The sequence below is a fragment of the Suricata suricatta genome, chromosome 17 (genome assembly GCF_006229205.1).
Source record: "Suricata suricatta isolate VVHF042 chromosome 17, meerkat_22Aug2017_6uvM2_HiC, whole genome shotgun sequence".
Taxonomy (NCBI): Eukaryota; Metazoa; Chordata; class Mammalia; order Carnivora; family Herpestidae; genus Suricata; species Suricata suricatta.
Genome location: NC_043716.1, coordinates 32,700,396 through 32,716,679, shown reverse-complemented (window position 1 = coordinate 32,716,679; position 16,284 = coordinate 32,700,396). Strand labels below are relative to the sequence as shown.

The 16,284-nt window shown below is 40.6% G+C and overlaps 1 protein-coding gene across 1 annotated transcript in view; it reads left to right on the top strand.

Annotated features, from left to right (window-relative positions):
* The window catches only part of UTP18 (UTP18 small subunit processome component), a 39,482-nt gene that overhangs the window by 7,230 nt on the left and 15,968 nt on the right, over nucleotides 1-16,284 (top strand). Inside the window, exons 5-10 of the mRNA XM_029926713.1 lie at nucleotides 3,900-3,988; nucleotides 5,633-5,758; nucleotides 5,849-6,023; nucleotides 10,065-10,165; nucleotides 10,396-10,486; nucleotides 15,535-15,658. Of these exons, the coding sequence (XP_029782573.1) occupies nucleotides 3,900-3,988; nucleotides 5,633-5,758; nucleotides 5,849-6,023; nucleotides 10,065-10,165; nucleotides 10,396-10,486; nucleotides 15,535-15,658 (706 nt within the window). The remainder of the gene's footprint in view (nucleotides 1-3,899; nucleotides 3,989-5,632; nucleotides 5,759-5,848; nucleotides 6,024-10,064; nucleotides 10,166-10,395; nucleotides 10,487-15,534; nucleotides 15,659-16,284) is intronic.

Below are 16,284 nucleotides of genomic sequence, written 5' to 3'. Positions count from 1 at the left end.
ACAGTAACGGATGAACTTTATGATGTTTCGTTTTCAATAGAACTGTTTTGCATTATGGGACTAAGGAAAGATGTTTGTTATTTTTCACTTAGGGCCCCTTCTGAAGGCCCTGGGAGCTAATCCAGCTGTCTGCTCGGAAATGGGGTATGTGGGGAGCACACATCAGGTCAGGCCCAGATGATTAGTCCCTTTGTAAAAACCTATTTTTCAACTCCAGGTTTTAAGTTTGGTTTGGACCATAACTACTTTCTCCGTTTTAGACCCTTGAGTTTAGATATTATAGACAGGGGTGGCTTACCAAGATTTGATCTGTGTGCTTGGAGTTATTCGTTTTAGACTTGTAATTGTCTTAGGAAGTCCTTCAGGGGTCCAGAGTGTATCCTCCCACATCACATAGGAGCTCTTTCCGTAGCATCCTGGATTTCTGATGAGCTTCGATTGGATTACCACCACCTCCTCTCCCTCCCTCCTTCCCACCCCGTGTCCGGTCCTCATGATACTCCTGCACAGAGAGCCCATATAAAGAAGCAGCTTTCTGAAATTGTTAGAAAACTCAACCTGTTATTGAGTCAGAATTTACCTTCTCATTTCCAGCCAGATACTCTTAGAGGCTGAAGGAATCTTAGTGATGCAGCCTGACTTTATCCACACCAGGAATCTTTTCTACAACATCTGGCGATTTTGTTTCTGCTTAAACATGTCAGATACTGTGCTCTTTACTGGACTGTTTTGTTCTCTTTAAGAACTAATTGTTAAAATTGTTTCCAATTTGGGGGCACCTGGGTGGCTCGTTCTGTTGAGCGTAGGACTCTTGATTGCTCCTCAGGTCATGATCTCACTGTTTTGTCAGTTCAAGCCCTGAGTTGGGCTCTGTGCTGACAGCGGAGCCTGCATAAGATTCTCTCTTTCTCTGTCTCTCGCTCTCGCTCTCTTGCTGCACTACCTTCCTCCTACTTCGTCCCCCTCAGGCACATGCTCTCTCTTAAGATGAGGACTTATATAATTCCTTTTCCTTGGTGCCTGGGTGGCTCAATCTGACTTCGGCTCAGGTCATGGTCTCATAATTCATGGGTTTGAGCCTCCCATTGAGCTCTGTGCTGACAGCTTAGAGCATGGAGCCTGCTTCAGATTCTGTGTCTCCCTCTCTCTGCCTCTCCCCCACTCACGCTTGCTCTCTAACTCGCTCACTCTCCCTCTCTTTTTCTCTCAAAACTGGAACAGTAAAAAAATCTTTTTAGATAAAATTTTTTTTCATAATTTTGAATTTTTTTAAACTTTTTTTTTTGAGAGGCCAAGAGAAACAGAGCATGAGCAGGGGAGGGTCAGAGAGAGACACACACAGAATCTGAAACAGATTCCAGGCTCTGAACTGTCAGCACATAGCCCTATGGGGGGGGTCGAACCCATGAACTGTGACATCATGACCTGAGCTGAAGTCGGACGCTTAACTGACTGAGCCACTCAGGTGCCCCTTTTTTCCTAATTTTGAAATTTACCTTCTTATAGTCTGTGGTTCTACTTTTTAAAAGTATACAGGTAAAAAAAATCAAAAATAATAATATACAGGGTTTTTTTTTTTGCCTCTGTTTAATGTAAAACTGTTGTCATTGGAGAAATGTATTTTCAAGTTTGTTTTTTTATCAAGTTTAATGTCACTTATCCTTTAACATTTTTTTACATTATAGGATTTCTACACCCTTGGTCAGTAGGTTGCCCTTCTAGATGAAATGTAATTTTATTGTCCATTTTAGAATGCTGCGTTCATAGAACATTTTAGATCCATGTAATTATGGATACGGTTTTGCTAGCTGTTGAAATAAAACCTCCCAGATCCCAGGGTATTGATGCATTAGAAGTTGGGTTTTTTTTCATGCATATAAAACTGCAGAGGTGAGAAGGGGGTGGTGTCTTTTAGGGGACCTAAGAGGTTCTGCCAGCTTCACGCTGGGTTTTTCAAAGTTGCCCAAGAGGTTGAGATCCAGGCATCTTACTGGGGAAGGGCAAGCAGCTCCTCCCAAAGAGATTTTTATTGGCCTGTCTTGAAAGTGGTACGTGATGCCTTGACTTAGATTTTATTGGCCAAAGCTCAGTCACAGTGCTGTACTGACTGGAAATGTAATTTGTCTTTGTGCTCATGAAACTTTAAAAAAAAGTGGGTTAGGTCAGCAATTAGCCAGTGTGCTAATGTCCCAGTCTAATACCTGCACTTTACGGATGAGGGCAGTGAGGTGACTTGTCCAAGGTGGACTTTTCCTGGCACAATGGTGACTAGACTCCAGCTTCATGCTTGTCCCAACATGTTGTTTATGTTGATAAATACTTTGTTGAGTATTTTTAAAAGAGTAGTATTTTTCTCTTTAAACATAATTACAGTACTATTATCATAGGCCTTCAAAATTTATCAATAGTAATTCTTTAATACTATGGATTGTTTTATTGCTGCCGATTTGTTCATTTATTCCACCCCCCATGCCCCCAGATCATTTTAGCTTACTTTGTATCCTGCTTGGTTTTCCCCATGCTTTTGATGAAAACCTGATGTCTTTCTTTTTTTTATGTTTTGGAAATTCTTCTCAACTGTCTTTTCAAATATTGTTTCTGTTCCAGTCTTCTGTTTTTTTCTGGGATACCAATTACATGTATGTTAAATGTTTTTATTTTTTTTAATATATTTTGTGGTTTTTTTTTTCTGCATTTTCTGTCGTTTTTGCCTTCCATACTTTAGTCTGGATATTTTTTTCTGATCCACTTTCCAGACCACTGATTATCCCTCCATCTAATTTTTATAAATTGTTAAAAACATCCATAGGATCTTAATTTGAACTACTGTATGTTTCAGTTCTAGAGTTTGCATTTGGTTTTTTTTTAATAGTCCATTTCTCTGGTTCAAGTCTGAATTTTGTCTTTCGCTGTTCTTGAACATACTAAACATATCCTTTTAAAAGTTTATGTCTGAAAAACTGTTATCTAGATCTCTGGTGGAGATTGTTGTTCCTTAGTTTTCATTCAGATTACTTTATGTTGTCATTATTGACCTTGTTAGATTTTATTACATTGAGTGTTGGACATTGTGTGTAAAAAAATAGTACTGTTTAATAAGAAGACAAGGATCTCTTTCTCCAGAGAATTCGTAGGTTTGTGTCTGGATAGTGGCTGGGTGACGGGCACTAGCCATCCCACAGCATCTCAAGTGAGAGATTGTAAGGATTCAAAGCTGAGTTTCAGTTTATGGAGGACTTTCTTACAATTTTTTAATTTCACCCTTAATCCTTGGTGGATGTGGCCTTTTATGGCCCCCACCTGAAGCCTGGTGGTTTACTAGATAGACTCCCCTCAGAACCTCAGAGGGCTTTTAGTGCTGCTTTTTGCCCTCATCCCCATGAGTGTTTTGGAAATGTTGCTTAGTTTCTTGGCTCTCTTTGCCAGACTCATCAGGAGAAAAGCAGCCCTGTTAGCCCCCTTTGAAGTTCTGGTACACAATTTGCTGACCTTGATCTCTTGTATAAGGAAAAATGCTAATCCTTTCTCATGTGAGTTAAGCTAGATCTGCTGTCTACCTTATTGCCAATTTGGCCGTAATTATGAATTGTTCTTTTTTAATTAAATACTGACTTTAACTTTTATTTTTTTTCCATCTTGTGTTAGTCCCTGTCTGTGAATGTGTATCTTTCATTCCAGAGTCAGGCTTTTATTCTAACCATGTATATTGAACTCTCTGTCCTCCCCCTGGCCCTCAAGTTTATTTTGCTGTTTTACTTTTACTAACTGCAGCTTAAATAAAGTGATTGAGGTTGGGGCTGAAGTTGGGGGGAGCTGAAGTTTGACACGCAGATGTTTGTGGAAGGTACTGGCCATCTCATTGATTCTAAAGATCAGCCTTGTGGGTTTGTTTGGCTTAGATGAAAGTGAAGAGGATGAAGATGATTTGTTGCAAAGGACTGGGAATTTCATATCTACATCTACCTCTCTTCCTAAAGGAATCTTAAAGGTGAGAGTTAGGGGAGCTGGGCCTCTCCCCCTAATTATCTCTGAAACCCAGTACGCTTCCCGATTACAAATGTATGGATTTGTGTTATCTTTGGGATTAAGTCTGTTGCTGTTGTTAATTTTTCTTTTGCAGAAATGGTCAAGAAGATTAAATTATATCCCCAGGGATCTTTTGGCTGTCATATTTGATTTCTCCCTTAGGGTTTCTCTTCATTTTCACGGGCACTCGCTTGGTTCCTGCTGCTGCCATCTCTTACCCTGTGTATGGCAGTAGCTGCGTGCCTGGTTTCCTGCTTCCTATTCTGTATTTAGTGGTAGCGGGGGGAGGGGGGGGTCTTCTAAAAATAAAACCTTCGTCTTGTCATTTTTTTGTTGCTTTTTGAGAACTTCTGAGTTCTTTATCACAAGTCTGTACTGCCCTTCATAATCTCGCATCTGCCTACATCTGAAACTTCATCTCAGTTTTCCCCTTTATTTCCTAAGTTCCCTAGACCTTCTTTCTGTTTCTTGAACGTGTTGAGTGCTTTCTTACCTCACAACTTTTGCTCTTCCTCCCACATGTCTCTTATTTAAACTCCATTTGTACTTTTCTGCTTAGATGACACTTAGATCCTTCCTGGCGAGCTTGTCTGAAGTGGTGTATTGTTCGTTATTTTCTAACTCATCACTGTATCTAACTTGTTCCTTGCAGTAACGGAAGTGTCTACCCAACACAGTGTTTACGTTAATTATCTGTTAAATGACCAGATCTGTCTCTGCCATAGATTTTTCCCCATTATAAAATGGTGGCATGCTTTAGTTGGGGGAGGGAACCCTATTATGGCAGATCACTAGGAGACAGGGATTGTGTTTCCCCCCACCGCATGAAGACAATTCATTCAGCTCTTCATAGGGTAAATTCACCTCCACTGAAAATGCAGTTACCATAAAAGTCTACTTTCATTTGTTACAAACAAAACATCCATATTGTAATCACTTTATTTTTTGTATAATTGAGTTTTTTAAAAAATGTTTAATTATTTTGAGAGAGAGAGAGCAGGGAAGGGGAAGGGGTGTGAGAGAATCCTAAGCTGAGAGCACAGAGCTTGATGCAGGGCTTGAACTCGGGAACCATGAGAATATGACCGGAGCTGAAATCAAGGGTCAGATACTTAACTGACTGAGTCACCCAGATGCCCCAAGATCATCATTGCTTTATGCTGGGAACCAAGTTTGCTGAGAGGAGAACATAAGCTATCTATGCCAACCTTAGAACCATGGAGACGATTACATAGTGCCACTTATTTTGTGCCATGATTGCAGTGATGTTAGAGTAACTGTTTTAAGTAAAATATCCCTGGAAGTCAAAGTCTCCTAACCTAAATGGGTGTGACATGAGGAAATGACCGGATCCCAGTGCTCTAAGACCTGAACGATTTCATCCCTTGTTTGAAAGATGGCAAAAATGGATTACTGTAGGGGAGAATCACTTGCTCGTTAGTAGTAGACCTGGGGTCTTCTTGCTACCATTCCAGTGCACTCTCCTCTGCATTATAAGTTGTGTTATTCTACCTTATAAGCTATGTTATGTTTTCCCTCCGTGCTTTGAAGAAAATAATGTTAACCCCGTGTGAACTGATAAAATTCCAGCTTCATTTTTCCACAGATGAAGAACTGTCAGCACGCTAACGCAGAACGGCCCACTGCCGCCAGGATCTCGTCTGTGCAGTTCCATCCGCGTGCGCAGGTTGTGATGGTTGCTTCTCTGGATAACGCCATATCGCTGTTTCAGGTATGCATTCTCCCGGGAAGAACTCATAGTGGGAAGTATACAGACAGAGTCTGGAAGTAACCAAATGGCACGCTCTGCATTTCCTTATAGGTTGATGGAAAGACAAATCCTAAAATCCAGAGCATCTATTTGGAAAAGTTTCCAATCTATAAGGCCTGTTTTAGTGCTAACGGAGAAGAGGTTTTAGCCACGAGTGTCCACAGCAAGGTTCTTTATGTCTACGATATGCTGGCTGGAAAGTTAATTCCTGTGCATCAAGTGAGAGGTAAGGTTTCTCTCGAACATGCAGCCGATCACCCCTCTTCCCTGCCGGATGCCGTTAGTGACGTTTACTGTGGATCTGCTGGTGCGCAGGTGCGTGTGTCTGACCACCAGCTTTCTTCTGAGCCGTGGCGTTTATCTTTCCTTCTCAATGTTTCCCCTCTCTTCTCCTTTCAGTAAGGATAACTTGCCAGTAATGGTGATGATGATAAATTAAACGTATTTCTTTCTGTGGGGTTGGTTGTTGACTACTGTTCTCAGTCCCTTACTATAAAACTGTAAATAACTGAAGAAATTAAGGACATTAGAATTAGAGAGGAAATCACTGACTGGTTAGAATATGCAAACTTATACATGTATGAACTCTTTCATTGTCTTATGTTAGTATTTTTTTAATGTTTATTTTTGAGAGAATGTGTGGGAGCAGGGGAGTGGCAGAGAGGGAGACACAGAATCCAAAGCAGGCTCCAGTCTCTGAGCTGTCAGCACAGAGCCCGACATGGGGCTCAAACTCACAAACTGAGATCATGATCTGAGCCGAAGTCGGATGCTTACCTGACTGAGCCACCCAGGCGTCCCAAACTCATTGTCTTAAATGCAGGTTTGAAAAATGAAGAACACAGAATTGGTGCATTCTGAAGAATTTTGAATTGATAATTTGTTCCAATAACCCGATGGAGTTCATAATGTGGGGTCCACGGACTCTCAAAATTCTTTGATAGAATACAGGGGGGTGTAAAGTCAGATGGGAAAAACATTACATGCTTATTTTCATTAATCTATAACTGAAGTTTAGCATTTCCTTCAGTTATGAAAGTTTTGAACAACCATTATTTTGAGGGGGGGGACCATATGCTTCACCAGACTGACACACAAAAATGTTGAGAACCCCAGATTAGTAGTTCAGATTCCAGAAACACGTTCTGTTGAGTCATTTAGAAGGACAGTTGTTATGAGAGAGATCTTGCTCCAGGAAAACACATACGGAATTTGACGATTTGGGAATATAATTAGTTCGTCAGGCAGCCACTTTGATTATAGGCAGTATCGTATAGTGTTTTCTCTTTCTGTGAACTCAAGGGTCCTGGATATTAAAAGAGGTAATTTTTAAATATTTTAGTTTCTTTTTTTGTTTTGTTTTTATTTTAATTCCAGTTAGCATACTGTTATATGAGTTTCAGGTGTACAATACAGTGATTAAACAATTCCATACATCATCCTGTGCTCATCACAAGTACACAGTCCCCATCACCCATCTCACCCTTCCCCCCTCCCCTCTGGTAACCTTCAGTTTGTTTAAAAGAGATACTTCTTTATAAGCTCCTAATTTAGCGCCTATACATGGCAAATGCTCAGTCAGCGGGAACTGCCGCCATTGTTAGGAGCAGCGTATAATCTATCTGATGACAGGTCACAGTGAAGTCCACTTTCCATCCTGTGGAAATTGGCCGTTCCTTTTCTTATCAGTTGCTTATTACTTGACCTAAAAATCTCATGCATAGATTTTTATAAAAAGATTTACGTCTGACACCTTTAAGGCATTGTATCGTCTTTCTCAAGGCCATATTATAAATTTCATCTGGTTTCTATTTTGGAAGGTTCACCATTTGTAAGAAACAGTTGTTAACTTTTTTGAGGTTAAAATTAAAATACTGTATGTATATAACTAGTATGTTGTAAGTTTTAGATGAAAATAAAGTTATCTTATTTTCCAATTAATTGGTAAAGCAACTATCTGTCCTTATTTGTTGCAAGTCTGGTATTTCCTTCTGGAAGACACTCCCCTCTCCTGATTTCCCTCCAAACAGCAAGCTTACTGAGGCTAAATGCATAAGGACTTCTAGCCACCTAATGTGATGAGCCCTCTGGCACTTTGCCACGCCGGTCTCTGCGGTCTCTGCGCAGTCTGAGGGACCTTGTTCCCTGTTGCTATGATGATACCTGTGCAGTCCATGTCGCTCCGTGGCGGGTGGTTCCCTGGCTGGCGGCTTTGTAGTTTGCTCTTGCATTTCTTCCGCCCGGTTCTGTGTCTGTAGGATCGGGTTTGGCGGGGGAGGGGCTCCAGCTGCAGCTGCCCACTGTGCCAGAACCAGCGTCCTTCCCTGTTTTATCATGGAATGGTGTTTTCCTTAGGGTCGGAGCTGTTTCTGTATACTGTACGGTTTGCCCAGTATTGGGGATGAAATGACCCGAGATAAGAATAGGTTCTTACTTAAGGAGACTGGTCATTCCTAGCAGAAGTAACCCCAGTAATTGGATTATGTGTCTGGATTGATTTCCATCAAGGAATATAGGGCATAATCGGTGGGGGCAGGACTAGAGTGAGAGGCCTAGTTTGTAGGATTGTAAACCTTCAGGACAAAGACTGTTAAAAGGATAGAAGTGGTCTAGGGGAGCTGCCTTATCCAGCATTTTCTGGTAGGGGAACAAGGGCTCTTCACTAGGTTTCTCTAAATTTATTTATTTTTGGGGCGCCTGGGTGGCTCAGTTGGTTGAACGTCTGACTTCGGCTCAGGTCATGATCTTGCAGTTCGCGGGTTTGAGCCCCACATCAGGCTCTGTGCTGACAGCTCAGAGCCTAGATCCTGCTTTGGATTCTGTGTCTCCCTCTCTCTCTCGCCCCTTTCTGACTTGTGCTCTGTCTCTGTCTCTCTCTCTCTCTCTCTCTCTTTCTGTCTCTCAAAAATAAATAAAATTTAAAAACATCAAAAAAATTAATTTATTTTGATTAATGTTTAAAATTAAAAAAAATTTTTTTTACATTTATTTTTAAGAGATAGAGCACAAGTAGGGGAAGGGCAGAGAGGGAGAGACACACAGAATCCAAAGCAGCTCCATGCTCTGAGCTGTCAGCACAGAGCCTGATGTGGGCCTTGAACTCAGAAACTGTGAGATCATGACTTGAGCTGAAGTTGGACACTTACGCGACTGAGCCACCCAGGTGCCCCAATTTGATTAAATGTTTTAATTTAGCAACTTAAAGTATCTTTTTTCTTTTTTTTTTTTTAATTTCATTTATTTTAAAGAGAGAAAGCATGAGCTGGGGAGAGGGCAAGAGGGAAAAAGAGGGAGAATATCAAGCAGGCTCCATGCTCAGTGTGGATGAGCCAAAATCGAGTTGGATGCTCAACCGACTGAGCCACCCAGGAACCCCAAACATTTTTTAAAATAATCCTTTTTTGACCAAGCAATACGTTTGAATGGTACAAAAATCCAGTACATAGGAAAGAGTGGATGTAAAAAGTCTACCCCACTCCATCCCCCTGGCCACTTGCTTCCCTTCCCCGAGTTGTACCTATTCTTTATGCTTTTTATCAGGCAGTTTTTTAATAAGTTTGCTCACTGAGCAGTCTTGTTGGAGAGTCTCTTACCTGGTCAATCTGAGCCTTTCAGGCATGGAAAAATAGTGTGTCCCTTTGTAAATAAGTAAATTGACTTTCTGGTTTGTATACTTAGCTCATGTGGTTCGTTACCTGAGTCACATTTTGAGAAGCTGATTAACTCTTGAATACAAGGACACTTCGTGGTTTTCTTTCTTTTTTCTTTCTTTTCTTTTTTTCCCCCTTTTTGGATCCATAGAGTTAGGGATCAGACTCTCCTTCATTGTGGGATGTTTAGTAAGTGGGCTGTAACAAGTTTTTATGTTACTATGTTTTAGCAGTCTCTGGCCATGTATTTTCTTTCTGGTAATGAACTTTGTGACAAACAAGTGTAATTTATCCTTTTAGTTAATTACAGATGTCACCATGTACATTTGGAAAATTAGTTGGTATGTTTACTGTTTGGTATGTTTACTGTTACTGGGCTGTTGTTCAAATGGTGAATGTTAACCAAGACAGAGAAGAAAAGTAAGCTCTTTGTAATGACCTTATACTTGGGTCTTACTCAGTGATGCATGGGGTCAGACTTCCTCAGAGTTTGGGCCTAGCTTTTTTTTTAGTTAAGGCACATTGTTATTTTAAAAGGTAAGGAACTCTCAGTTGCCAATGAAAGATGGTGTTACTGAAAATCCTATTAATCCTCACTGATTCATCTCCTTTCTTAGGTTTGAAAGAGAAGATAGTGAGGAGCTTCGAAGTCTCTCCAGATGGGTCCTTCTTGCTGATAAATGGTGTCGCTGGATACATTCATTTGCTGTCAGTGAAGGTGAGTGCTTGTTGGTGGATGCCTATTCTTTTAGGATAAAACATTAGTGTAGGGATGGTCTTGAATCATCTCAAGCAGAGGCCAACAGTAGGACTTGGGGAGAGCTTTTGACTACAGGGAAAAACAAAGTCAAATAGGTACAACAAACAGACTAGGTTATTTTTATTCCCACTGTGATTCTTCTGTGTACCTCTTCACAATTTGATAAGTAACGTTTGTTGTTTTTTCAGACTAAAGAACTGATCGGTAGCATGAAAATTAATGGAAGGGTTGCAGCATCCACGTTCTCTTCAGACAGTAAGAAAATATATGCCTCTTCAGGTGGGTTAATTGACATCATTTAAAGCATTTTTGAAGCTTTGGGTATGTTTACATTTCAGATTTAACCAAAAACAGTACTTGATTTTGGACTTTTTTATGTTGGTAAGAAAGTAATTTTTGTTTTTAGAATTTGTCATTACCATTTGCCTTCTTAAAAAAATTTTTTTTTTAATGTTTATTTTTATTTTTGAGAGAGAGAGCGAGAGAGAGCGCAAAAGCAGGGGAGGGGGAGAGAGAGAGGGAGACCCAGAATCTGAACCAGGCGCCAGGCTCTGAGCTGTCAGCACAGCACAGAGCCTAACACAGGGCTCAAACTCACAAATCATGACCTGAGCAAAAGGCGGACACTTAACCGACTGAGCCACCCAGGTGCCCCCCATTTGCCTTCTGTTTACTAACTAGTGATAGTGAAGGCCACACATTTAACATGCTAACACCTTAACAGTGAGGGCCTGGGGTGCTGGGTGGCCCAGTCAGTTAAGCGTCTTACTGTTGATTTTGGCTCAGGTTGTGATTTCACGATTCATGCTGACAGTGCAGAGCCTGCTTGGGATTCTCTCTCTCTCTCTCTCTCTCTCTCTCTCTCTCTCTCTCTCTCTCTCTCTCTCTCCCCCTCCTTCCCTCCCTCCCTCCCTCCCCCTTTCTCTTTGCTCCCCGCTTGCGTGCGTGCTCTTGCTCATGCGCTCTCTCTCTCTCTCTCAAAATAAATAAACTTAAAAACCATTTAACCACGTTAACATGTCTGGGGAAAAGATGGGAAGAAAATGTTTATTTAAAAGATGATTCATTCTCAGACTTCCTTTCTTGTTCAAAGTTGCTAGAGCATCACCTTTTTTCGTTTAGCCATACCTTTTCACTTGGATAATGTCTTCAGTGTTCTTCATAACTGACTGAAAACAATTCAGATCTCCCCCTCTGGCATTTCTGTGGTGCAGTTGGCCAAGTGTCATCCTTGACGGACTGATCTTGCACTTTCCCGCTCTTGTGCCTTTCTGACCGTCCTGTCTCTTCTCGAGCTCTCACTCCCTTTCCCACAGGATCTTGGGGCCATCCTAGGCTCCGTGTGGCTCATGCTGCTGGCTAGGGGGTAGTGTCGAGTGGCCTGTCGCTACTTCTTTTGCAGTCTCTGTGGGGCTTTTTTGCAGAATTTTTGCTATACCTGAGCTAGGAGCACTTGATAACATAGTGTTAGTTTTTGTAAGTTTTTTTTTTTTTTTGAGGTGTGGTTGACATGTAACATTAAGTTAGGCGTGTAGCATAATGACTTGACATTGATATGTGTTGCAGTATTATTACCACAGTAGGCTAGTTATCTGTCACTGCACATACTTAACAATTTTCTTCTTGTGGAGAAAACTTTTTTAAGATTTACTCTTAGCAGCTTTCAAATATCTGGTACTGTATTTATTATTAACTCTAGTCACCATGCTGGACAGTACATCTATCTGACTTATAACTGGATTAAAAAGTTTTAAAAGCTTTTTTTATTTTTATTTTTATTTTTATTTATTTATTTAATTTTTTAAAATGTTTTATTTTTTTTGATATAGAGAGAGAGCATGAGGGGGGAGGGGCAGAGAGAGAAGGAGACACAGAACCAGAAGCAGGCTCCAGGCTCTGAGCTAGCTGTCAGCACAGAGCCTGACGCGGGGCTCGAACCCATGGACATGAGATCTGACCTGAGCCGAAGTCGGAGGCTTAACCAACTGAGCCACCCAGGCGCCCCGCTTTTATTTTTTAAAGGATTAACATTGGCATTAGGTTTTATCTAATATTCGTTCTGTTTCTTTTTTCCTTTTTTAAAAAATTTATTGAGGTGCCTGGGTGGCTCAGTCGGTTAAGCATCTGACTTCGGCCCAGGTCGTGATCTCACGGTTCGTGGGTTCGAGCCCTGCATCGGGCTCTGTGCTGACAGTTCAGAGCCTGGAGCCTGTCTTCAGATCCTATGACTCCTTCTATCTCTGATTCTCCCCTGCTCACGCTGTCTCTCTCTCTCTCGCTCTCAAAAATAAATAAAAACATTAAAAAAAATTTTTTTAAATAAAAAAAATGTATTGTCTGTTAACATGCAGTGTAGTACTGGTTTCAGGAGTAGAATTCAGTGCTTCATCACTTACAGCACCCAGTGTTCATCATAACAAGTGCTCTTCTTAGTACCCATCCCCCAAGCCACCTCCCTCTGTCAGCCCATAGTTCTTTAAGAGTCTCTTATGGTTTGTTTCCCTCTCTTCTCTTCTTCCCCCTTCCCGTATGTGCATCTGTTTCTTAACTTCCACATATGAGTGAAATCAGATGGTATTTGTCTTTCTCCAGTTGACCTATTTCACTTAGCATTATACTTTTTTGCTCTGTCCACGTCATTGCAAATGGCAAGATTTCATTCTTTTTGATGGCTGAGTAATATTACCGTGTGTGTGTGTGTATGTATTTATACACACGTGCAGACACTGTATCTTTATTCATTACTCAGTGGACAGTTTGGGCTCTCTCCATAGTTTGGCTATTGTTGATAATGCTGCTATGAACATTAGGGTGCATGCACTCCTTCGAATCTATGTTTTTGTATCCTTTGAGTAAATACCTAATAGTGCAATTGCTGGATTATAGGGTAATCCTATTTTTAGTTTCTTGAGGGACCTCCTCACTGTTTTCCAGAGTGGCCGCACCAGTTTGTATTCCCGCCGACATTGTAAGAGGGTTCCCCTTCCTCTGCTTCCTTGCCAACATCTGTTGTTTCCTGTGTTGATAATTTTAGCCGTTCTGACAGCTGTGAGGTGACATTTTATTGTGGTTTTCATTTGTATTTCTCTGATGATGAGTGATGTTGAGCATCTTTTCATGTGTGTTAGCCATCTGGATGTCTTCTTTGGAAAAGTGTGTATTTGTGTTTTTTGCTATATTCTGTTTTTGTCCTCGAATCAAACTTTCACAGAGTTGAGTTACTCACATTTTTATTTAAAAAGAAATTTTTTTTAATGTTTATTTTAGAGCGAGAGAGAGAGCATGAACAGGGGAGGGGCAGAGAGAGGGAGACACAGAATCTGAAGCAGGCTCCACGTGGGGCTCGAACCCACAAACCATGAGATCATGACCTGAGCTTAAGTCAGATGCTTAACCGGCTGAGCTACCCAGGCGCCCCACATTTATACTTTTTTAATCAACTAATATAGTGATAGGTTTCATGAGAGGTGAGGAATGAATACTGGTTCAGAGTGATATTCATGGTGCAATGGCCCTTGGATTCTGGGAGGACCGGCGTGGGGGAGAAGAGGTGCAGGGTCAGAGATACCGAAATTTGGTATGCGAATTGGTTCCAGATGTAAAATATTTACAGGTTTGGTCATGACCGGGGACGTCTTATTTTCCATAACACAGGTCCTGTAAAAGCAGGGGGAGGAGTAATCAAAAGTCCAGCTTTGTTAACATCTAGATGACCTTCTTGCCATTAATCCCTTTTCTTTCCATTTTTGTGTGTTGTTAGCTGGGCTAATCTTACTCATTCTCCTTTATTGTAACATTACGTAGTGTACAGGCGGATCCAAAATATCTCATGTTTGACCCTGTTCAGTTTTTCCAAATATATTTTACCACTGCCTAATCTAAAACTTTGTGCCAGCCTGGGAAGTCTTTGTTAAGGAAATAGTTGAAACCATGAGATTAATTGAATTCTCATTATGAGAAGAGTATATAGAAAAGTGAACTTTAACGCATTGTCCACAGAAAAGGCAGAGATGAAATAGGTGAGTGAGGAGCTGCTTTGGAGATGAGTGTAGGGTCATTATAGAAATTAAAAAAATTTTTTTTAATGTTTATTTTATTATTGAGACGGAAACAGAGCATGAGTAGGGGAGGGGCAGAGAGAGAGACACAGAATCTGAAGCAGGCTCCAGGCTCTGAGCTGTCAGCACAGAGGCTGACACAGGGCTTGAACCGAGGAACTGCAAGATCATGGCCTGAGCTAAAGTTGGATGCTTAACCGACTGAGCCACCCTGGTGCCCCAGAAATTATAGAAATTATTATAAAAATCTGTAAATGGGGCACCTGGGTGGCTCAGTTGGTTGAGCATCTGACTTTGGGTTGGGTCATGATCTTGTGGTTCGTGAATTCAACTCTTCACATTGGGCTCTCTGCTGTCAGTGTGGAGTCAGCTTTGGATCATCTGTCTCTCTCTTTGTCACGCCCCCACACACACAAAAGTAAAGATTTTTTAAAAATTTGTAAATGGGTATGAGGAAGAGGGTGATCATCAGTATGGAGTGCTTACAGGAGAGAGAAAAGAAGAATTAGGACTGATTTTGGCAATACTTTTTTTTTAAGGTCTTTTTATTTAATTTTTTAGTAATTTCTTTACTCAACGTGGGGCTCAGACTCAGGATCCCTGAGATCAGGAGTTGCATGCTTCTTGTGACTGAGCCAGCCAGGTGCTCCGATGGTCAGTTCTGTCATGAAGATATTTGTGTTCTCTTCAGGTTTAACATCCTCCCTGATCTTACTCAACATTCTTCTTTCTTCAAATATTTGTGCTTACTTCTCATAGTTAGCATTTCATATTATTTAAGTGACTCGTAATACCTCAGGTGCATGTATTTTAAGTCATAAATTCCTAGTGGTCTGGATCGGTTCATTCTCCATCTCCGTTGGTATGTTAATCACCTCCCCCATGTATAGGTGCTCTGCCTATTGATGGCTGTTGGAACTTACGGTGATGAGTATTTTGGTTTTGGTTTTTTCAGATTTTTTGGTCTAGTAACACATCTGAGTGAAATGTAGATCTTCCTGAAAGCTCAACTCAAGCCAAGACTTTGTGGTTTTCACTCTATATTTAAAGATACTATTTATTAATGCCTGTTTGAGGATGGATTTTCTACATGTAGAAATGTATATAAGGAGTCTTTTTAGCCAGTTTTCTAGACCCAGGACATTTATGGGGAGTTTTTGTTTGTAGTCCCTTGTACTGTAAAAGAGGGGCTAAGAATGAATGGCCACTTCATTTGGCTTTCAGGCTTAAAGCAAAATTAACCAAATCCTTTTTGGCTCTTTCATCCAGGCGATGGGGAAGTTTATGTTTGGGATGTGAACTCTAGAAAGTGCCTTAACAGATTCGTTGATGAAGGCAGTTTATATGGATTAAGCATTGCCACATCTAGGAATGGACAGTATGTGGCTTGTGGGTAAGTAAAGAGAGGTTCTTGTAACATTAATCACAGTGTGCTAATGAGAAAATATTAAATAATTGAATTTACTGCATGCTTATGTTCTGTTTATAAACTGTTTAGAAATAGAAAATCAGTAAACCCAGTCCTTTTGCATTTTATCATCTTTTTTTTTTAGCCAGTTGGCTAAACAGTTTAGCTGGACAGTTAAATGACTGAGCCACCCAGGCGCCCCGCATTTTATCATCTTCATGCAGTGTTTAGTAATGGTGGTTTATCAGCTCTTTAACGAAGAAATATTGCGCTACCTTGTATCTTTGTAGTTTTTCTTAAATTTGAAATAGTCATTTGGTCACATCAACTTTTCTTGCTGTTTCAGTGTTTTGCCATTGACGAGGATACAGAATTAAGTTAAAGATACTTGCATATATTTCTTTGGCTAGTGGTATAAACCAAATATATATTCCTTGGAAATACTGTTTGTTAATATTGTAGAAACTTTGAAAATACTACTTAGAAAACAATGGAAAATTGGGAAAAATTGGAAAAAAAATAGTTATTACACTGGAGAAAAGATGACTGTATTCATCTACTTGATTCTAAAGCTGCTTGGGAGCGGGGGAGGCATTGGATACATCTTACCT